Source organism: Cardiocondyla obscurior, linkage group LG07, assembly GCF_019399895.1.
Source record: "Cardiocondyla obscurior isolate alpha-2009 linkage group LG07, Cobs3.1, whole genome shotgun sequence".
NCBI lineage: Eukaryota > Metazoa > Arthropoda > Insecta > Hymenoptera > Formicidae > Cardiocondyla > Cardiocondyla obscurior.
In genome coordinates this window covers 1,561,183-1,584,577 of record NC_091870.1, presented here as the reverse complement: position 1 = coordinate 1,584,577, position 23,395 = coordinate 1,561,183, and the positions used below count along the sequence as shown (strand labels likewise).

The 23,395-nt window shown below is 47.3% G+C and overlaps 2 protein-coding genes across 3 annotated transcripts in view; one reads left to right on the top strand and one right to left on the bottom strand.

Moving 5' to 3' along the window:
• Positions 1-370: 370 nt before the first annotated feature.
• LOC139103852 (cytochrome b5) lies at positions 371-23,368 on the bottom strand. 2 transcript variants are annotated; one of them, XM_070658933.1, is made up of 2 exons: positions 23,201-23,368; positions 371-2,421 (listed from the first exon to the last, which is right to left on the bottom strand). In XM_070658933.1, the coding sequence occupies exon 2, from the start codon at positions 2,394-2,396 to the stop codon at positions 1,956-1,958; it is 441 nt and encodes a 146-aa protein (XP_070515034.1). In that variant the 5' UTR covers positions 2,397-2,421; positions 23,201-23,368; the 3' UTR covers positions 371-1,955. The 2 variants fall into 2 exon arrangements, with proteins under 2 accessions (XP_070515034.1, XP_070515033.1); XM_070658932.1 differs by lacking the exon at positions 23,201-23,368 and adding an exon at positions 3,597-4,347.
• Positions 6,031-23,395, top strand: part of LOC139103854 (junctophilin-1) — a 29,662-nt gene continuing 12,297 nt past the window's right edge. The window contains exons 1-3 of the mRNA XM_070658935.1: positions 6,031-6,421; positions 10,046-10,631; positions 13,598-13,809. Coding sequence (XP_070515036.1) covers positions 10,327-10,631; positions 13,598-13,809 — 517 coding nt within the window. The 5' untranslated portion in view covers positions 6,031-6,421; positions 10,046-10,326. The remainder of the gene's footprint in view (positions 6,422-10,045; positions 10,632-13,597; positions 13,810-23,395) is intronic.

Sequence of the window (23,395 nt, the reverse complement as noted above, 5' to 3'; positions counted from 1 at the left end):
AAAGTTGATGTTAATTACATGTTACGTAGCGTGACATGTGCGTCAAAGCGCGCAAGTATCGCGGTAGTAACCATAGGATGTAATAAAATAGAAAAGGTACGCAGTTTTAGTCGTATGCGAAATTCGCGCATTCGTTGAGTTCGAGTTGAGAATAAGTGCGAAACCTTCCGCGTCACGGATGACCCTTCCCCTTCGTGCGTTACTTTCCTCCCGCAGTCTTAGCAGTTAAACTGGAGTAACGACTAATATTATTTAATTATATAGCGTATAAAAAGAAGAAAATAAAAAAAAACAATTAAAAAAAAAAAAAAAAAAGGAATTAGGGATGTATAGATTGTCTCAAATAACTTTTCGCATAAAGCGCGTTGCATTTCCGTTTTCCTTTACTTTTATTTTACCTTAATTATGCGTCGCACATGTACGCATATACACACGTATTCGAGCGTAGACATACGAAACATGTTATATATTTTATATGTACATTTTGCGATTGAGTGTAAATATCGTAAAGAGTGCTGTTATGTAATTTAATTTTAGATAAACCTAGGGTTAAACGCGCAAACTGAATACATTGCTAATTTAACAAACGGGCAGTTCTAGCCCTCCGGCTAACGGAAACGAAGAGTTTATTATATCGGTCTGTCGACAACGTATATAACGAACATCGCTATTACCTCACTGTATGTTGTGTATTATAAATGTTAGAGAATTGAGAGAAATATAAAATGTATCTGATGTAAAGCTTTTCTAGGCGCTGATCGCCGCTCGATCGACTTCCTCCTCCGTTTCTAACGTCGCTTGATGAAAGTCCTTTCGGAACGCAGCCACTTTAAGATACCGACGAAAGAATTCGACGTATCGTATCGCATTCACTCTCTCCGATGGCAATTTAATGAAAGAAAATGTGACGTTTGTTGAAACGTGAAAAATTAACGAGTGTCGAAATCGGTACGTAGTAGTACGCGACGTAGAAACAATCGCCGTATTAATCTGCGCCGAATAATTTAGATCGTAGACAAAAATTGTACGATACAATGGTAACTCGAGGTAAATTACACAAATGCAATTAATCATATTCGAGGCGTGGCTTGTTTGCGCGAATAAAAGTCAACGTTATCGTTTTGCGCTTGACCTGTTAAGCGATGAGCTTCGAAGTTTAATAACAACAATGTTGCACAAAATGCTTTGCAATTGCAGCGATCGTATGACACGATATTCGACATCACGTTCTCTTCGTATAATTTAGCAGGCTTCTTATTTTATTTATTCATTTTTTTTTTTTTTTTGCATTTTCAATATATCTGCATACGCGAAAACTAAAAAGGAATTCCAAACCGCTTAATCTGATTACAAGCTAGATGGAATAAATAAAAACTGAGTGTTACTTAAAAAAAGAAAAAAAAAATATAGATTAATATTCTACAATGGTTTGCATTTCACATTACTGAAATAACGAATGTATCGAGCTCAAATACTGGGGAAAAAAAATTAAATTACTTTTCTTGCGATTATTGTTACAAGCCAACGAGTTACGTCGTCACGTAGCTGTTTTCTTTTTACAGTAATGTGCAAGAAAGAAATCGTTATAGAGAAAGCAAAACGATTATTATGCGCGGGAACAGGTCGACCTATTGCTACAAGCAACGTATTGATTTCTTTCTTTCGTCAATCATATTAAAGAAAATTAAGCAATGACTTTATAAAGATAAAAAAAAAAAAGAAAAAAAAGAATTATCTTAAGTACTCGTATAAATATTTTTGAAACAAATCATTCTTTTCTTGTATCTCTTTCTCGTGCATTCTTATCCCGTCGTAAGTGACGGCAAGATATGTGTCTGGCTTACGTCGGACCATCCGCGTGAGCTCTCAACGTGTCGTTTACGCCAATTATTATTTTACAGAATTCAATATTTACCGATCAACGACAGTGACGAGCTTCGACGATTCGAGTCGAACTAGAATCCCGAGACTTTCAAACCGTTGGAGGTGCGGAAGAGCCGCTCTTTCGGCGGCAGTTCGCCAATTTTATACCTCTCCAGAGTCGCTCTAGCTACGGCGGAGTGACCGGTGCCAATAAATGCCAGAGTCGCGTCCCGTCCGGCGTATTCCAGGAGGACGTCCTGGCCGCCCGGGTGACCCTTCAAGAATTCCGTGCAGTCGTAGACGTAATCGTAGATGACGAGCCAGCAGTCGTCGGGCGTGTCGTGCCAGGCAACCTCGGCCAAATTGATCGTCCGCGGCTCGTCCCGCGACTTTTTCCGCAGCCTGCATCCTCGCTCCCCGATGATATCATTCCTCTCCGAAACATCGTCACGCTCAACCTGCAAGTAGTTCTCCCTCGGCGACTTCACGTCTCCTAATTCGAGGGAGCGGACAGCCAGACTCAGGAGATCCATACTGTGGGTCCGAGAAACACTCGCTCTGCAAAACAAAATACATTTTGCTTTTTCTTTAACATTTTTTTTTATTAGAATTATTAATTGTGATGTATATATATGTATATTTTTTTTTAAATATTTTTTAGAGTATTACAATATTCGCGTATATACGTTTTAACTTTATATGCACAAATATCGTGTTATTGTAATACGTCGCACGTTATTCTGCTGTTTCGCAAACTAGAAATTTCAATTTGAAAAAAAAAAGAAAAAAAAATTATTGAAATTAAAGTTAAAATAAATAAACACGGGGAACATTTAATAAAACTAAATTAAAACTAGATTCTTCGCTTTAACGTTTAGGAGACGTAATATTACGTATCGTAATAAATCGAATAACAGCATGTTATGGCGAGTAAAATAATTTTTGTTTTTTTGTTTTTTGTTACTTTTATTTTACATTTCTCTTTCTATTCTGACACTAACACACGTTTGTTTTGCTCACATTGACGTATCCAAAAATACAATGATTGCATTTTTATCAGCAAAGAGTGATACGGTAAAGGAATATTTGCAGTAGCAGAAAATTGTGAACAAGTGCACAGTTGAGATTACATTATTTTACAAAAATGAATAGTGACGGCTGAAAAATACAATCGCGGTAACACCGGAAGTATCGATTGCATCGATTACGGTACGAGGGATCCTACGTATAAGCTCGCGCTTCCGTTTAAATATACAGTCTCCAACACTTGATATTTGGAAAATAAACTCATTGCACTCTAAATTCACCTACGAGGGCGAGCGTTTCTGCTGATGTTGCCTGTCAAGGGACATCGTAACACTGATACACCGAGAACCGCGAACAGAAATCAATTCTCGCGAGAAAGGAGAGTAATTCTATTACCGGTTGAAACCTGACGCGTGCACACACGAAGTAGTATCTTCTTGGTCACGCATCGCCATGGCAGCCGAAGGCTTTGCTCGGGAATAAGAACTGATTATAATAATCCATGCAGGAATTAGTCGCTACTTAAATAGTAATTCGCATTCTTTTCTTATTTGGAAAACTATCACGAGAGGGAAGACAAAAAGCCAAGTAAAAAAAAGAAAAAGAAAATTAACGACATTCTTTTCTTTTTTTTTTTTTTCTTTCTGTCTTCCGAGAGAATCAAATTGTCGGAGAACGCATTTGTACGCCGCGATCGTGAGTCTTACCAGCTCGTAAAATTGTTGATTCGATTCTTCCGGCAAGATGCAATAATCGCCCGTGGAAATTCCAAACAGTCCGATAGCTCGCTCCCTCGCACTGTTCTCTTTGTAAGAGAAAATAAACAATAACGGGGAAAATTTCAATGTCGCGGCGCTATATACGCGTGTAACTCTGCATCGCGCGAGAATGCAGATTGACGATTGTGCTTGGAGTTTTATTTTTTTTTTTCTTTCACGCGCCGATAACGACTTTAGTAACTAATCGTACGTCCGCGCGTCGCACTTTCGTCAAACAATTGCGAAAAAAAAGCGATCGGGAGCCTGCATTTTTGCCTCGTCCGTGATAATGGCCAGATTTTCACGCGCGTTCTTCGAGGCTCGCGCGTTAATCGTACTAAAGTGCTTAATCACAATCGCTGTGTTATACGCCGCTACTTATCAATGCTACGTGTTTACATTGACCTATATCCCATCACGAAACTTGATACTAGAAACCGGATTTATTAAAAATCAATTACGTATCATAACTTTCTGTATTTCATCTTCATAACGTATTTCATCATGCTTGAGCTTTCTAATATCTAGATGTTTCAAACAGAATGTTATAATACGTCACTCTCATTGACTTCCACAATCTAAATAGCGAAAATAATAAACGTCTCACGTAAAACAATGGATTTTTTTTTCTTTTTTTTTACTAGATTTCGCAAACAAGAAGTTTACTTGTTCCGATGATACTCGCCAGACCGAATGCAGATACCGTCGGATTTAACTCGATTGCGAATAGTTCTACTATAATGTTGAAGTATCCTATTACCCGCGTCTTCTCTTACAGATGGTTCCCACCAGAGTTTTTATCGTAAGTCGAAAAAATCGTAAACTAAAAATGCATCTTAAGAAAATAACGTTAAATAAATTTTCTGAATTCGATGGGGCGCAAAAATACGAAACGATATTCAATATGATCCGGTAAAGAAAACTTAAAAAAAATTAATATTTCGGAATAATCATTCCACGTTTTCAATCTATCGTAAATCAGAGACCATCTGTACGTCAAGACAGCAACTTAAACTTTTTATAAATAGTAGGTGATCGTTTCTTAACCAGCTGTCGATATAACGGAAAGTCCATCGAGCAACTTCATATTATCACGGAAATTTAAGGGAGATTAAAAAAAAGAAAAGGGAAAAAAAACGCAGGTGGCTTATTTCTAGAAGTATGATAAAATAATTCGTTTCACTCAAGCTTGATAAACGGCGAATTATCGGTTCACGATCGGAGAAAGCTTTCGTCGATCGCTCTCGCGCGACCGCCGCGTCGGGGCGTCGCGATGCGGTGCGGACGCGAGCTTCGCCGCCGACGCGGCGACGCCAGGCGTCGCGACGCCGGCGTTATCGCGGCGGCGCGACCCCACGGCAGCGGCGTCGGCGACGGTGGCGAAGGCGGCGGAGGTGGCGGTGCGGCCATCGCCAGCGGCGGCGCACTGCGAGACTGATAGTCGTAATCATGCCACCCTGACCTCACGCACATTCCCGTAAGCACGGTGCGTGCGTCGACGTCGCCAGGGGAAGATCTTTCGCGTATTCGCGAGTAAAAAGGTGAAACACCGACGGCGGAAGCGACGACGAGGACGACGACGTGGCGGAGAACGGGATCCGCGATGAGATACGCGCGCGGTCGCGAAAACGAAGAGAAACGTCGACGTCGCAACGGGAGGACCGGCCGGTCGCGGACGACTCGTCGTCCGTTTTGGTACCAGCCTCCTCTCCCAGTGACGGATGTCGCGCGGACACGCGAAGAGCGAGACGGAATCGCGCACGCGGAGGATCAACCCGTGTTCGCGCACGTGTCGATAAAAATCTCACCCCCTTCCGCCCCGCTCCTCCGCCTCCCCCCTAACCCGGAAAAAAAAAAAAGAGAGAATTCGTCGATTTAAACAACGTCGGGACGTCGTTAGCAGTAAACGTGCCGTTGATTACGCGCGGAACGTGTCGAAGCGATCGTGCAGACGAGATTTGCCGATGCGAGCCGCGACGATGGAAGGATAACGTGCGCGCCGCTCGATACATGTGCGTGTGGAAGCCGTTGTCCTCGTGACACATATTAGAAATAGGGACGCCCCGTGCATTTGCGTGCGGCTGTTGCCATCATCGGTGAAGTCACTCGGCTACGAAAAAACCGGTGCACGCGATTAGCCCGAAAAGCGGCCCGTCTCTACCGCGCGGATAACCGTCCCCGCGTGCACCCTCGGCTGATCGCCGTTCGACGAGCGCGTGCGGGGAAGACGCGGGGGATCCCCGGGGGTGCACGTGCGTTCGGCGAAGGTCTGAAAAAAACGAAGAAGGATGAGGGTGCGAGGCGACGCCGCCGGCGCGCTGTACGTCGCACGTGTTACTCGGACCGAGCCGGATCGATCGCCCGGAAGTGTGCTCGAGCCCGAGGCTGGTGCGGTCATATGCGTCTTACTCGCCGCGTGTAGATTCTCGCGGGAGCGATCCCCGTGAACGGGCGATCGCGCCGGCGGGTGACGTCGTCGCAGCATCCGCGCGAATCGGGCCCTGCCCGCGCGAGCTGACGACGACGCCGCGTTACCACCTACGTGAGCCGCAAGTAGATCGGGGTGCGGGTGACGAAAGTGAATTTATTGCGTATATCATGGATGCACGCGATGTCATTCGCGAGAACGAGCTGGTTATTATTCAATCAGTGATCGGGCACGGGGACGCGGGTTTGTCGCTTGTGCTCCGACCTCGGGAAACGTCCGACTTGAAGCTTTCGTGAAATTCGAATGTGCGTTTGTTGCCCTGGGGAACGTTCTGAGATTTTCGAAGGTAGCTATATATAATGTTCAAACGAAAACTCGCAACCACTTCGTTTTCAATTACATTTTTTTTTTTTCTTGGTTTCTTTTTGTTTCTTTTTTTTTTTTTCTTCTCTTTATATTTTTTCCGCCTATGAAATTTGAGTTAATTACATTGCGCAATTGAGTGGAGCGCGTGAGGAGCGAAGGGTAAACGTGTGAAAGGAAAAAGAAAACGTGAAACTTTTAATTGAGGATCCGATTTCTCGCTCGCCGACGGGGAGCCCTAATCGAATCTGGAACACGCTCTCGTTTCGAGCGGGTCTGCTCTATTTCGACGGGATTCCTCGACGCGGAAATCTCGACGTCTTAATACATTCGCGAAACGAGAGTCCGCCGGAGCGGCACAAATCGCTTAAACGCGCTAGACGGGGACAAGAAAAGAAAAGCTCGTTCGAATTCAAGTATCGTTTATTAAATTTATTAAATACAAAAAAAAAAAAAAAAAACAATGCTCCATTTTTTACATCATACATCGTTCTGTGGCAATCAAATAACGCTCGTATCGTCGTAGAAAACAATTAACCTCCGTTTGGAGACGCATAATCGTTTTGACTAAAGACACGTTAAACGCTTCGTCGTAACGACGGTGGGTCGCGCCTCTTCTCTTTTTATTGTATTCGTCTGTCGGCGATCTGGCCTCACCGTGCCATCATGTGCCGCCATGCGATAAACAGACAGGTTGTGCCACTCGCCGAGATCGTCTCCGCTGGCACAGTTTTCGTCACCTTTTCAGGTAGCAGATCGTTCGCGCGAAAAGCAGCGATAGTTAGGATCTCAACAGCGTCGCTTTTCTCAAGATTACTCGCCGTAACCATCTCGTCCAAAAGCAAAAGGGTGATAGACATATAGATAGGTAGATAAAGAGATAAAGAGAGAGCAAGTGTGTGTGAGTGAGAGGGGGTGGGAAGCTTCTCTCTTCTCCGTGCAACCGACGAGCGGCTCGGCCGTCACTTTTCGTTACCGTCATTATTAATAGCAGTCACATCGATTAATTGATTTACGTTATAAAAAAGAAAGGCACGCGTCGATAAATAACGGCGCGTCCCCCGCCTCGTCATCCTGGCCGTTCGTTTGCCGTCAATAGAGCGTAGCGAGCCTCGCTGTAACGTCAGACTTGTACGGATCATCGACTCTAACTCGCCCCGGCTTTCAGCGTCTCCGCCCTCCTCTCCGGGCACCCCCTACGAGGGCCACCCTCGGTGCCTACCTAGTTCTTATCTCGCGTACTCGCGGGGGAGTAACTGACCGATATCGCGTCGCTACGCGCGCTCCATTAAAAATGCAGCCTTACAAAGACCGCAGTCTATAGGCACACATTCGCTGACGGCCGCGTACCGCCCGTGTCGTATCTTTCGTTTCTATTTCATCCTACTTTTCCCTGTATCGCACATAAGGGAAACCCGGGGTGTCCTCCGCCGCGGCGTGAGCCGTTAGCCCAGCCCGTCAAAACTCTGTCAGCCCCGACGCACTCGTGCTCCCTCGCCCGTTCAAGGAAGCACATCTCGCAAATGGAGCACCCGGCCGGTCTCTCCTCCGCGAGTGGCTTTCGGCATCATGATCCTTCTCTCGCGCGCGCGGCGCTGGCCGGCGCTCCGGAAGTGCCGGGGAACCGACCGGCCGCTCTCTCACCGCGATCCGCGTTCCGCGAATCCTCGCGGATGATTTTCCGCGGCGGTGCGAGAACTCCAACTATTTATAAATTGGTCCGTACCCGGTTCGCGTTGGCTCGAGCCGCTCGAAGTCGACGGAGCTGCCGCCTCGTGCAGCCGCCGCGGCCGTGCCTCGCGTGGGGAACAATTCGCTACCCCATGGTAAAAATAGATGCTCCTAGCCAGCTAGCCGAACCTCTCGAGGCTAGAGCGCGCGCGGCACCGCTCTAGCGCGAGCTAGAGCGGACGTACGTACGGGCGGACGGATGGACGTACGTACGGACCGGCGCACCGGCGCGACCGAGCCTTCACCCGTGCGGATGCTGACGATGATGCTAACGTCGGTGCCGTTGCTGCCGATGTTGCGCGCCGAGATAGAACCGCACCGTCCGCCGCCGTCAACGTGAAGAAGCGCGCCCGCGCGCGCGCGCGCGTGCCAGACGTCCACGTGTGTGCGTGTGCCCCCATCGCGTTGTGCGCGTGTACGTGCGTACGTACGCACGGGTTTCGCGTATAAGCGTAATCGAGAGCGCGGCTCCGCGTTTTGCGTACGCCTTCCCGTCCAGCTTCCTCCTCGCGGCCCGTCTCTCGAGATAGACTCAGTGCCCGCCGCGGTCTCATCGTTGGGCCCGGATCTCGTGGATCTTAGTCATCGACCGTGCCGCCGTAGGTAGATCTCCCCGTGGGGGTGACTCACCGGTGAGAACCCGATCGGGTCCTCGTTTCCCGAAGAAAGCGCCGGATCGAAAGAGAGAGGAGCTTTCGTGCGGAGGAATTGCCGAAAAGACCAAGAGGATCGTGCGGGAGAGAAGAGGCGGAGGCTGCATCGAGATAGAGAAAGAGGGCGAGAGTAAGGAAGAAGGAGAGAAAGAGAGCGAGAGTAAGAACGAGGGAGAGAAAGAGAGCGAGATAGTGTGAGCGAGCGAGCGAGAGAGAGAGAGAAAGAGAGAGAGAAAGAGAGGGAGAGAGAAGCACATTCCGAGCGGATCACGGATGCTTATAGAAGCGTTGCGTAACGACGTCAGGCGGACAGCGAAACCGCGACTCCGTCGGGCTCGTTGCCTCTAGTTTCGACAATTTCGAAGGGAACCCCGGTACCGCACGCGCGCGATCTCAGCCGGGTTCTCGCGATCACCCCGCGGGTGGATCGCCGTCACGTCCGAAAAGTCGCCGAGTGCCGTGTGCATGGTGCCAGATGCATCTCACGATTCCGCAACGAGCGCCGCCAATTCCCGATCCCGTTGACCCGCGAGCACGGGCGATCACGTGCGTGTACATGTGCGGTTGGGTGCGAATGAGTGAGAGATAGACCGGCCGGGGTGATAGCACGGCGAGGTGTTCCGTTTCGCGATAGCGACGGCGGATGGAAGCGGGGGATTCGAAGATGAGAGCGAGAGACGAAGAATAGCAAGTGCACGAGAGAGTAGATCTTGCATCCGAAGTATCGGTTCGCGAAATCGAGACTTGTCAAGGCCGTGACGAGACTCTCAGCCTCTCTCGATCACCTAGTACCGGACGAGAGAGAGAAAAAGAGAGAGAGAGGGAGGGGAGGGGGGAAAGACGTGTAACGCTCGAGATCGAGAGACGTAAATCCGCTCGCTCGTCACGTTTGCGCGCTCTCGCACGTTCGGTTCTTCGAAGTTGTACTAAAATTAAATCCGGGGCTCCGACGCGAGACTCGCTGATTCTTTTCTCACGTCCGGATTTTCTCGTGCGCGACTGCGTCGCGATGACAGGCGCGCCTTGAGGATTCGAAACGTCTCGGATCCGAGAACGCGCGCGCGCGCGCGCGCTCGCGGGGGGGGTTTGATCTGATCTTCTCCGTAAGGCAAGAGTTTCGTCGCCGTGTACCGCTCGTACCCCGCCACGTCTCGTAACAACGTCGACGGTAAACGCGCGATCGTTACGGCGGATCAACGCTCGATTATCCGGTGCCATTGTAGAGACCCGGTGGAGGCGTGCGTGAGAAGGCGACGGCGAGAACGGCGACGAGGACTACGACGACGTCGGAAGAAAAGGTGGCGAAGAATGGAGTGGTATACAGAGCTAGGCGCTCGCAGACATTGCTGACGAGCGAGCACGAGCACGATCACGACGACGATAACGATCAAAACGAAGACGAGGACGAGGGAAACGAAGGTGCCGAAGAGCAGTGGTAGGAGGAGAAGGCGGAAGAGAGAAAGGCGTGAAAACGAACGAACAGTGCCTGCGGTAACTGCAAAAGATGCAGCAGCAACCGCACTCCGGCCAGCAGCCGTCCGGGGCACCGAACGGGGTGGCAGGGGGCGCCCAATTGCCGCAAACAGGTGGTATAAGTCCGGCGCAACCTGGCGCGACCGGTACCACCTCTAATCGCGCCCAAGTTAACGGGGGCAGATTCGACTTCGACGACGGCGGGACCTACTGCGGAGGCTGGGAGGACGGGAAGGCCCACGGGCACGGCGTGTGCACCGGGCCCAAGGGTCAGGGTGCCTACTCCGGCAGTTGGCATTTCGGCTTCGAGGTGTCCGGCGTCTATACCTGGCCTAGGTGAGTACTTATCGTTGATACCGACTACTCGCGCGGGCGCCCGACACGCTCCCGTTCAATCTCGATACAGCGGACGATAACGATATCCCATTAACGCTCCGAATACTTGGGTGCGCATACGTCGACGTCACCCTCCGCGCGAAGTTACGGGAAAATTACGATAAATTACTAATTCCCGCGATATATACGTAATCCACGACGCTCATCTGGTTTCGCGGAACGAGTTAATCTTGTATTCTCCTCACGTTGGCGCGCACTCGGGATTTACACAACAACCGCCGCTCCTCCATGTGAAGGATTAATGCCGTGCTCGTTTGCGCCGTGACGAGTGTACAGTTTTCAGGCTGATTATCCGGTATTACGTTACCGTCACCGCGCCCCTTCCGCTTCAACGGGCGTCGCTCGCGTGGCGCGTCCGAGGCGAGTACCGAACGTTACGCGCCGCGAAAGTAACGGTAAGCCCTACCCGATGCTATTTCGAGAGGCTCGTATTCGGCAGTTGTAGAAAATTCCCCGGTGAGGTCCCCAGCGAGTCTCTATCGGACGTTTCATTGACGGCTTTCGTCGAGTTTTCCCCCCGAGCTGGACTCACGAGATTCCTGACGTCGCGTGTGCCGCGTGATGCGAACGGCGGACCTTGACACGTATCTTAGCGGTACACCTGGGAGGGAATCTCCCGATCCCTGCAAAACTGGGTCACCGAGCGCAAGGACAACTGCAGCGGCCACCGGGACTCGAATCGTCAGGACCTAGTTCACGGTCGCTGCGAAATTTCCGCGGATAATCGTTTAAACGTCGACACTCGTATTTGCGCGCGCAAAAAAAAAAGGAAAAAAAAAACGAAAGTATTCCCTGAACGTTTCGAGAAATTCGTCGATATAATAAATTTCTTTCAATCGACGATCTTAGCTTCGCGTAAGAGAATCGCGGAATGTATAAATGATTTAGATTCATCGAATCGTCGATTAGTATGCGAAGGCTGAGAATCGTTAAAAATTTCGAGCAACGTCAGCGAGAAATCGTTTCTCCATTTACTAAATTAAGCAAGAAACAGGAAAATAGCGACATTACTTTTTATCTATCGATCGATCAATTCGGACATTAGTATTTAAAACTGATCGAGAAAGAAAAGCAGAATTAATTATTTACGAAAAGGAGCCTGAACAATTTATGAGTACTTCATAAAACGGGAGTTGTAAAGTAATTGCACAATCACTCTGTTTGTATCTCGATGGTTAGTTTTACAAGGGGAGACATAACGAGGCATGTGACATTTACGAACAAATTCTGTGATATCCACGTGCACGCAATAAAAGCTGGAAGTTCTAACGATTGTAATTAAGGCTTCACGCACACATGCATTATCAAACATAAATTGGAATAAAACAAAAGTAAAGTGCTAAATAATTATACTTAACAATTTTCATTTGAAACATTTTCAAGGAGCATTATTAATCTCAAAATTGTCAATTCACAGTATTACGTACTAAAGATAATTTAATTACATCGTTGTACAATTAGCGTTTGTCTAATTTCTAACTATTTTAATTTAACGTTACGTTGCAAGTTTTTTTTTTTTTTTTATAATTTTTTCCGAAGAGTCACTTGAATGTAATTCGACTTTTTCTCTCGCTGGCAATAAGAAAACTTAACCGGGGGACGTATGACGAGACCTCTCCGTTTCCCTGACCGTGTATCTAGGGCGAGAGAATTCGCCGTTTTGTTTCCGTAAACTGGAGCAAGGTCCACGACCATCTTTAGCTAGCAACGTTTTCTGACATAGCTCCGTTCTCGATCGCGGCGACGCTTGAAAGTGAAGCCGTGGTTTTCGCAAATCGAGCACGTGTTGCCGACTATTATTTTGAAGAACGCCCGTTTCACGCGTTTCCGAACGTTTTCCACCATTTACCTACTTTCATAAAACATCTCGTGTACTTTTATTAAATTTATTTATTGAACATTTGAAATTAACATATTAGATTATTTAACTGACAATTATATGATGTTTTTAATTATTCGCAAACGTTTTACAAATACACTGTAAACGTATATTATTTATATATTATTTCAGATATATATATATATTTTTTTTTCTTTTTACTTATTTAATTAGATAGCATTGTATAGAGTGTTATCAGGGTTCGTAATGCAAATGACGCATAATTTTCTGCAATTTATATAAATATACTTATCACGCGATAGGATATCGTTGAACACGAGTTTATGCAATACGCGACTCTTATAGAATATTTCTGCGACAGTTTTTGCATCCGCGTGCAGCTTTTATGTTTATGTAATAGTCATTCGCAAGGAGGCTCGCTCTGACAAGATAAAGCATTCACTTTGAAAAGATTTATTGCAGACGTTCTTGAAACTTTTCTTAACGTTTCGGAGAAACGTGGAGACGATTAAAAATTAAATTACACTTACGCGCGAAACTCGGAAGGATTTTCCAGGACGAGAAGTAAGAGTAGGAATAATTTTAGCGCAGAAGTGACGTCTTAATCACATGAAGGAAACAATGCTCGCTCGATTAGCTCCTCGTTCCCTCGATAATTATAACTTTCATAAAAATATCTTAAAAGAAGGATCGTAGGCGGCGCAATCATTCTTCGCGACGGCGCGAACTTGAGCTGAATAACGTCGCTCCATTCTGCATATTCACCAATGCGAAAGCACCGTCATCGTCATCGATGGCGACGCGGCCGATAATTAGACGAGTTTTCAGCTAATATATACGTGAGCAAGGGTGAAATAAATAGCAACGTGATCTTTGAGGCGTGACTTTTGAGGATATTTTTACAAAAAAAAAAAAACGATTTAGAGCCATCGAAGTCAGTGACAGAATATTACTGCTATAGTTGTACAAAATAAAATAAAATAAAATAAAATAAAATAAGAAAAGAAAAAAATTACACCCGGAGAAAACTGGCTGGCAAAATTAAATTCCGTGAATTACGTTTCAGTGGGTCGGCTTACGACGGACAATGGCAGAACGGCAAGAGGCACGGCCTGGGTATGGAGACCCGCGGCCGCTGGCTTTACCGAGGAGAATGGACTCAGGGGTTCAAGGGTCGCTACGGGGTTCGGCAGTCCACTACCTCGACGGCCAGGTACGAGGGCACGTGGTCCAGCGGTCTGCAGGACGGCTACGGCTCCGAGACTTATGCGGACAGCGGTAAGTTTCCTATTTCTATTTGACACGTTCGCGACCAACGTGACTTTTTTTCTCTCCCTCTCCATAAATCGTTAGGACGTTTAGAAAACGTCCCTGAAACGAATGGCCGAAGCAAAACTCTCCGTCTTACACAACGCATTATTTTTATAAAAGAAAAAAAAATTTATATATATATATATAATTCTCGAAAATATTTCCCGTTGAGGCGATCGGAGGGTATCCGAGGTTGGAAACAATTCTCAGGAATGCACGTATTAATAAAGCAACTTTCGAAGGATACGGCATACCTGGGTATCGATTCGCAGTATGCCGCAGTTAATACCGCACGTGCGAATATCAATATATTTTTATTCGGCCGTGCGGTTGCGAGGTTCGGCTTTATTGATTTCGCATTAAATGTGATCGCCATTAATAAATGGGCATTTCCACTCGAGGGCGAGATATTTTGTTGAACGTTAAAAGCACGTCGGAAATCCTATCATGCTCGAAAGACCCCGGCTTATAAAGCGGCACATCGTCAGTAAATAAATCACCGAGTTCTTTTAATAAAGCCCCGCGAGGGTTGACTTGGGCACGTGATAAATAAACAAAATAAGAAACGAATGTGGCATAACACGTCGTTGATTTCGCATTATCTCGGCGGGATATTTAGTCGCGCCAAGATTGATGACCGACATGACGCAATCGAGATGCGTCTACAAAAATTGATGTGGTATTTAGAGAGCGAACATCTTCGCTCGCGTTCCTCCGCTTATAAAGATGCCGAGCGATTTGTCGCGCGAAACGACACGTCGTGTAAAAAGAGCGCTTTTTCAATCGCGTACGAAAAACCGCGCGGGATGAACCGATCAGCCGGCGAGGCATTCGGCTTTTATTGCTGCAAATGAAGCTCGTCGAGAGACATAATGGCAACAAATAGCGCCGCTCGATCAATATCCCTCGCGAAGGGGAAATCTTCTCAAGGAGTGCCAGGATTGATGATTCTGCTTCGCGATGGTTGCGACGTTTCTGAAAATCGATGTGACCTTCGATAGATTCTCGCTCCACCCTCTCCTCCCCTTCCACAGCCTGTTTATTCGCTTCTTTTTTTTTTTTCCTTTTTTCCTTTCTCCGCATCTCTTGCGGGAGACGGCTCCTTGAATCTCGGCCCGTCGTTCGCGGGCAACGTCGTAAAATTCCGCGCGTTTCGAACTTTGCGCGATCGACCAAGTCGCAATTTTCTCCACGTTTTACTTCAATTTGCCGAATTTGTTTGAGTCCGTCGCTAAATATCATTAGCGGCCATTTTCTGTAGCCGCTCTAGTTACGAATGAACGAACGAGCCCATTAGACAAAATCGCTCCGCGAGAAAGTACGATTATTGTCCGACCGATCGATTGTGACCAGCGAAACATTAAGTGCTCACTTGCTATCTACTGTGAAAGATCGCGGACCACTGTATGCTCACGTAACGTAAAATATTACCGTCGCATTAATTAAACGCGCGATCGCGCGCCACCGAGCCTACTTTTCCCGGGGGAAAACTCGGTTTTCGCGCTCGGTACGGCTGCGATAGACGCCGGGATCTCGACGCGATGTGAAAGGATTGCGGGGTAAGTCGAACGGAAAGCTTCCACCCTGCAAACTCCGAGAGTCGTTATTCATCTCACGGCTACGAAATACTTGGAAAGTACACGGAAACTCGAAGGCGATCTCTTCGCAGTGCTCGAAAGAGAAAAAGCGTATCAAGCAAAACCAAACGCCGAGACTCGCGTACTTCGTGCGCCGTGCGCAGACTTTTTTTTTTTTTTTTTTTCGCGAAGGGTGTACCTCCCTTGTATGGTGTTCTCGCGACGTTTAGACGATCGAGAACTTTTGCGTGAGGCACGTCGGAATTCAGAAACTGGAAATGCTCTGACACGGCCACGTCACGTCGAACACGCGCGTGTACGTTACGTCCGCACGAAAATAGCACGTCCGATCGCTCGACGCGAATCAGTCGACTCGATATTTATCAAACGCCAGAGGTTATCCGATAGGATTCGATGCTTTACGATGCGAGTGTATTTTTGATGAGTCACCATAAGTCTTCCTCGTTCATTTCGCTCCACGGCGATCGATTTGACCGCTTCTCTTTCGCCGCGTAAAAATATATTTCGAGATACATTTGTCTCCTTGTGGGTAATATATATATATATAAAAATATCTTTTATCACCTCTCTACAATTTTCTCAAGATGGACCTAGCACCTGAAAACAGTCCGGTCGCTCCGTAGTCTATATAAAACCGTCGAGAAACACCCGGCGGAATAAAACACGATGAAACATACGAGCCGGCCACGCACACTTTCTCATCCTCTATCCCGAACACTTTCGCCTTTTACAGGGAAGATAAGTGAAGTGCCCGGCGCTATTTCGACGCCGAATCGAGCCGGCTTGGCGAAGGAGCCAGGGCAGGTCTCTCCTATCGCGAATAGACCGGACGTCGAGACGTTTATCGCGGTTTATGCGCGCCATATTAAAACGCATTTTCTTTCTTTTTTAATTTTAACGCGAACACGTGGCTCGTGACGAGAGTCGATGTTAGACGATCGATTAACTATTTCGACGGCTTGCCATGTTTCGTTTTTTTTTTTTTAATCTTTTTTAACCAGAGGAAAGTCTCGCATCGAAGGCATGTTTGAACGTCTCTCGAAAGATTTCGAAAAACGAGATTTTACTCGTTCCGGCATCGTTTCACGACGTCGCAATGCAAAGGAAGACGCGGGAGGAGAGAGGCGCAGCACGTGTGTGCACGTCGCGTGGAAAAGGGCGAGTCCACGTAAACATGACAAGGGCTCCCACCTACCCCTGACGCGCACGCGGGCGCGCCCAACTTTTCCGCGAAGCTTGCCGGTTGCTTCACCTCCTGGCTTGAACTTCTCCGCTGCGGGTCAAGGTTACCCGCTATCTTCCCGCTCTTTGCCCACAGACTTCCCTCGGCGTCGTCCTGAACGGAGAACTTTTCCGCGCCGAGGTAAAGTCCCTTTCCCTTCGGGTCGTTCGTTGCGACACTCTGCCTTTTCTCGCGCGCTCTCGTTAAAAATTTCGCTCTTCGTTTTCGTCACTCTTCTCGTTCTTCGACCCCCGATTAAACATCGCCCGATAGATTTTCCGTCAATAAACCTTCCCCATGTCCTTTCACATCGCGAGCCAATATTTGCAGCCCGTCCGAAGTAATTTGTTCATTTTCATTCTTGATCGCGCTTTAGTACGCGTGATAGATAAATTAATCTAACCATACGTTAATCAATTCAACGCCCATGTAATTTGTCGGTAACGAGAGTAAGTATAAATAGCTGTAAAGCAAAGTTTTAAATTTGAAAAGTAATCCCTTTTGAGCTCACAATGCTCTTTTTCAACAATTCGTTTGAAATCAAATCGGGTCGGCTTTCACGCTTTGCCAAAAAAAGAAAAAAAAAAAAATTGTTCAATAAAAATGAAAAAAGTAAGGTCAGTCATTAAACGTGTAAGCGCGCATTAATCGCCCGCTCTCCATTACGTACTATCTGCGTGCATTACTGTCGGCATGAATTCGCTTCTTTTTAATACCCGCGAAATGCGACATGCGAATCGAAATGTGTATCCGCGATACAGTCGTACTCAATGCGCTGTTTGAAGTTTCCGATTTATATCCTGACATTTCAGCGGGCTTTAATCGCACGGTTTTGCGTTTTCAAAAAAAAAAAAAAAAAAGAGAAAAAAGAACTTTTGCGATACACCTAATTTTGTATCGCTTTCTCCGATTCCCGATCCCGTTCAGTTTGGCGAGAACATGCAAACCGGCGCAACGTACGCGTTTATCATTTAATTACTTTTAGTCCGTTTACAGCGTGCCGAGTAAATTGGATAATCATTACGTAACGGTAATATCTTCCGTCTCGTAATTACATCTCGAACGATTCTCGTTACACGCAGTAATTTCACCCGGCTGTTATTAAACTGGAATTAATATAATTACAAAGTGGGGTCGGCTGTCGATTACTTATTGAAATATAAAACAATAAGGGGAGGCCTCCCCCATAATCACTCGGGATAACGACGCCGGGCACGGTTAAAAAAGCAATCACTATGGCGCGCTCTCGAAAGTTATCTCCCGGCGGAATGACTTATTTCCCCCGCGTGCGATCCCCGGGCCTTTAACCGCGAATTAACGTACCCCCTTAACGACGCCTTTGAAAAATGTCCTCGTACCGTTGCGGCAAAACTATTCTTCAGGCCGATGAATGTCAACCTCGTTTGGTGACCGCGGCGATTTATCGTCGCCGATATCAACGCGTCCGCGATTATTGTCCTTTAATTAAAGTTCCGGAGGTTAAGGGATATTTATGGAGGCAGCGATCGCGTTTCGGTGCATACGGACATATTTTCTCCTTCGCCGAGCCGCGCGCGTCATTGATCTTTTTCCACCGAGAGATCTGCGTCGCATAACGCTCGGGAACGAGATCCTCAGCCGGGTGTCTTATAGGCCACAGGCATCTCGTCCCACGTGTCGTTTCCGCCGTTGCATTACGCACGAGTTCTCTGAAACGCCGTACGGATATGAATGGCCGAAAGTAACGACTGATTCATCGCGCGATGAAGAACCGAGAACGTAGAAATGCACCCACCGTTATACGTTTTCGCGGTTCGAATATATCGAGGAGACCTCGCTGCATCGCTGCGTTGCGCTGAGCCTCGTGTTCATTCAGCATCACTTTTAACACCCCCCTGTCGGCCCCGCCTGGCGCTCCCACTCGATATTAATTTAATTAAAAACGGGTGTAAAGCAACAAATTAAACGCGAGTGGAAAGTTAAAAAAGATGACCCGTTTTTCATTGCGGGAGATTTTAAATCGTGATATCGAGCGGGTGAGCGTCGGCGACTCGAGCATCGAATTCTCGTGACCGCGAAATCAACGGCGCGAGAAAATAATTTATAGGCACGCTCTACATTTTTTTTCTTTCTTTTTTTTTTTTCTCTCTCATCTCGCTCTTTCTTTTTCTCGCTCAACTCCTCGCGGTTCATTTGGATGCTTCTTTCGCCGCCCCGTGTTCCACGTACGTGCTCGCACATGCTCGTTTTAAGCTTCTTGATCGAGTTAAGGCACTTTCCGAACGCCATTCCATTTCTCCCGCGGCACGTGGCTGAGATATTTATTTATAAATACTGACGCCGACGCGTGCGCGCCGGTGCGAGCGCGCGAGAACTCGCCGTCGATCGGAAAGAGGGTAGGCGCTCAACAACATATCGATACTTTCCCCTGCTCGCCCTCTCTCGTATCAATCTGCAAGACTCTCCCCTGCCTCCCCCCGTGTTAAAAGACTTCTTGAACCGTCCACGCCTTTCCGACAAAGTCGCCCGTGACTTAGCCGCGATCTCACAATAGGATGCGCGCCTTCATCCTCCGGAGATATCGGGCCGCACATGCGCGCACACGACCCGTAGAATCCGCCGGATATGACGGTATCGTGAAATAATTTACGGGCTAATAATCACTTCGGAGAATCGGGGAACACCGGCGCGGCGCGGCGCGCGAGTTCACGGCGGAATTTAATTAGAGCATGACAGCGAGAGAGACGTCGTCCGTGAGCACGAAGGGAAAAGAATGCCGAGAGGATAGATCGATAATCGTGGCTTGAGAACACGAGCAATCTCGTTGTCGCAGCTTGATAAAGCGGCGGGTGCCCTGTGTCTGCATAAAACGCCTCTTTTCCCCTTCGAGCCGCGAGGCGACACAAAAATGCGGAGCACCCAACGCGGCCGCGTCCCACCGGGACCGTCACGCGATTTTATAGTTCGTAATAAATGAATAAAAATTTACCGCTCGCTCTAAAGATGCGATTTGCAATCAGTCGTGTCGCACGTATTGCCGTAATTATCGCGTAAGTAAATAATGCGTCACGCATTGCGAGGGACTAGGTCGTGTATGCAACGGGAACGTTTTGCGTCGTATAAAAAATAAGCGGAATGAAGAGGAAAAAAGTGAGAGAGAACTGCGAACAATTTCGCGCGCACGCTTGCAACAGAAGGCCGCGTAATCTACTTTTTTGCCCTCAGCGAGCGTGCTGCAACCCTTTATGCAAATAGCGGCTGTATATGGAATATGAAGATGTTAATATTATACTAGCGTGGGTTACCTTGATGAGCCGCTTTTACCCACTTTATATGGCTCGGTTGTTATTCCTGATTTTCCTGGCGTCACACACGTCTTACGTCACACGAGAGCTCGTCGCCGGTTGCGTGCGAAAAAAAAAAAAAAAAAGGCCGCCGTGAATTTTAAATCGCGCCTTAATTAATGCCAAGGGCAGACCCCGCGAATTCGCAGACAACGGCACAAAAAATAGCACCGGGAGCTTCCAAAGATAAACCGATACGCGACGAGTACGTTCTCTGTGGTTATCAACGATCTGGTCGCGAAACAGGGCGCTTCATTAAAATTCCCAATTCGCAATTGCGGGAGGCTTGAAAGCGAGATCGGATTTTTCTGGCCGCTTTCGCGATAACGCCGCCGACGTTACGGTTCGGCAAGCTTTCCAGTGGTCAAACCGCGCGACGAGGGAAAAAGTGTGCCACTTTGTTATCGCGACAACGCTCGGCAACCCAATGCACAGCTATGTAATCATATATGTGGCACGCATGGCGCTCGGATCGAAGCCACGTAGAACGCGACTACGCACGAATACTACAATGAATAAGAAAGTGGTTTGCCATTATTTTTCGGAACCGGTGGCCGCTTTTCGTCGCGTACTTATCTCCGCGCCGCATACGTAATAAATACAACAAACATCTATATAATAACCGGGGGTGTAAGGTTTTTTTACGGGTCTGCTCGATCGATCGCGCGAGAACATAACAGACGGTAACTTTTATTGTGCGACGCGCACGTAAAAGAAATATTCATTTTTAATACTCTACCTATGATAAAATTATTATCGAAATAAATCTTTTTTTTTATCGCGGAGCGAACGGTTAAGTTTCGTAGAGCCGCGCAATGCGGAACAATTTCCTTACGGGTCACTTGCCCGAAGCAACGTTAAACTGGACGGATGAATTAGATTATAGAGATACGGTCCTCTGGTTTCTCTTCTCTTTTTTTTTTTTTTTTTTTTTAAGATATACATGTCGCCTAGATTTTTCGCCACCCTCTCTAGACAGAGGGGCGTAATTAAAAAAAACAGTTGAGACGGCCGACAGACCCGTTAGGGTGGTTTGCGACGATCTGGTGGAGGCTGCGGACCGAAATACGCTCGCACGGCCAATTCTCACCAACACTGAGATGCGGTACCGATGCACGTGCAATCGACCACTATCTCGGAAGATGGCCGTGCTATTTCAGGCAGACTAGCCCAGTGCCATGTAGCGAATCAGGACCGTACAGCATCTTCAATTCACCCTCCAGAGATCGTTCTCGCGGCCGCCGGTCCACCGGCGAATGCGCTCGCGTTTTAAAAAAAACCCCACGCGAATAATGCCTCGGCAGACGGTCAGGCGATTAATCTTGAAACGCTCGGAGTCACGTATTATTTTTCACGACAGATATCGACGGGTGGAGACCACACTTCGGCTAAAGGCTCTGTTTTCGTGCCTCCTACGTGATAGATATAGTATACCAGGACAACCCCCTCTATTCCGCGTTAAACTCGTCCTATGTTAAACTCGACTCGTGCTATCGGTAGTCTACAGGGAAATGAAATTTGTGGAGGCTATCGATCGCTTCACACTCACACACGTTGCCGCGGGTGGTACGATAAATGTTAAAAAAAAAAAAAAAAAAAAATAGAAAGAAAAATAGCAACGCCTAGCTGAGCGCAATTCGCGAAACAGTGCGTTTTGCAAATTTATGCTAAATGAATGACGTTACTCGAATATCGACCCGCAGCAACACGCCTAGATTCATAATTGAATCGCGCACCGAGATCGATTCGATCGAGAGAACCTTGCCCAGCGGATCCGTACCGCGAAATAATTTATGCACAGGTCCGACCGCTCGTTCGTGAAATGATTTTCCAGCGCCGCGAAAAGTCGCGGAGCGATACGACGGGAATTAAAAGCGCGGACAATAATTAATTTGGGTCGCCGCCGACAGACACGCGAATCGATATATTATGACGCGATCCACTTTTCCGCGATGCACTTACATAGTGCTATTCGGTTTAATGTCTTCGCGAGACTCTGCGGCGTCGCGTCCGAGAGCCGCGTTTACTTGAAATTCGTTAGGACCCTCGAAGATGACCCTCCACCCTCCTCCCACCCCTGCGAAACTCTTCGCACTAAACTGTCTCCGCGCAGCTGACAACTACGAACTGACCTCGATAACGCGAACGGTTCGCGCAAAGTGGATGTCTCTTAAATCGACCCACAGATTCGCGCGGCGAACTTAAAGTCATAAATCCTCGCGGGCGAGAAAGAAGGAGCGGAGGCGGAGGGAAACGTTTCCAATTGTGCCAGAAATTCTCAAGAGCTCCTGATGGGAATGCATACTGCAGCGCGCGAATCTGCAAAGTCTCGGGCGCGTCGTAAATAAATATCCGGCGAAATCAGAAATTGATAGAGGACGTGCCGGCGCTTAGTCCCGGGGATGGAAAATCGAAAGTGAGAGGCGAGAGAAAATGAAACGACAAGGGGAAACTTTACGTAATAATTCTCTTCGAAAACGTAGAGATAACTTTCTCGGGTTTCCTTCCTTTTTTTTCGCGCGAGACGCGAGAATAATTCATCGTCCGCGAATTCTTCCGGGGAGGATCGCCGAGTAAAAAGCTCATTATTCCGACCCTCGGCCCGGTGCTCGCCGAGGTCGGTTCATAATGCAGAGATCTCGACCGTTGCGAATAGCGGCGTAACACTTCAACGCGCGCGCACACGTGCCTAAAAATTAATTGAAAACGCGCGACGTGCATTCAGGCTGGCACCGTCGACCACCGCGATGGCAATTTCGAGGGTTCCGTGTACATTGGGCCGCCTTCCGCGCCGGGAACCGCCGCGCTGACCCACTTGCTTAAACGCTAGCGAAATAATATTCCGTCGTCGCGAAGAGGGGAGACGCCTGGCGTCGCCGTATATAGGGTATCCCACCGGCGTCGCGGTGCGCCTGCTAATGACAGATTTCTTGACGAATTGGATCCGCATGCCGAATTTGCCGAATAAAAATTCGAGGGACTCTTTCGCGCGCGATGTAAGCGAATTTTATTTAATTTTCGACGTCGATAAAATGTATTAATAAAATAATTAATATTTTTATGGTATTCTTCCTAATTTTGCATCACGTAATATTTTATTTTACTGGATGAAACCATGCGCGCGCGTTATTACGTTTGGATATTAGGTGATTATAATAATTTTTTTATGATAATTTTAATTGAGTTGATCTGTGGCATGGCACCGGTTTACTTACATTTGTAGCTTTCGGTTAGGTTATTTTCCGTCTTTCCTTCCTTCCTTCCTTCCTGTCTTCTTTCGCGATTCCGAGACCGTCATTTTCGAGTTCTTAGATGGTCGTCGTTATAAAATTCCTATTCGAGCCAGCCCTAAAATACATATAATAATCCGAATATTTTTCTAGTTCGTAAAAATTTATTTTTCAAAAAAT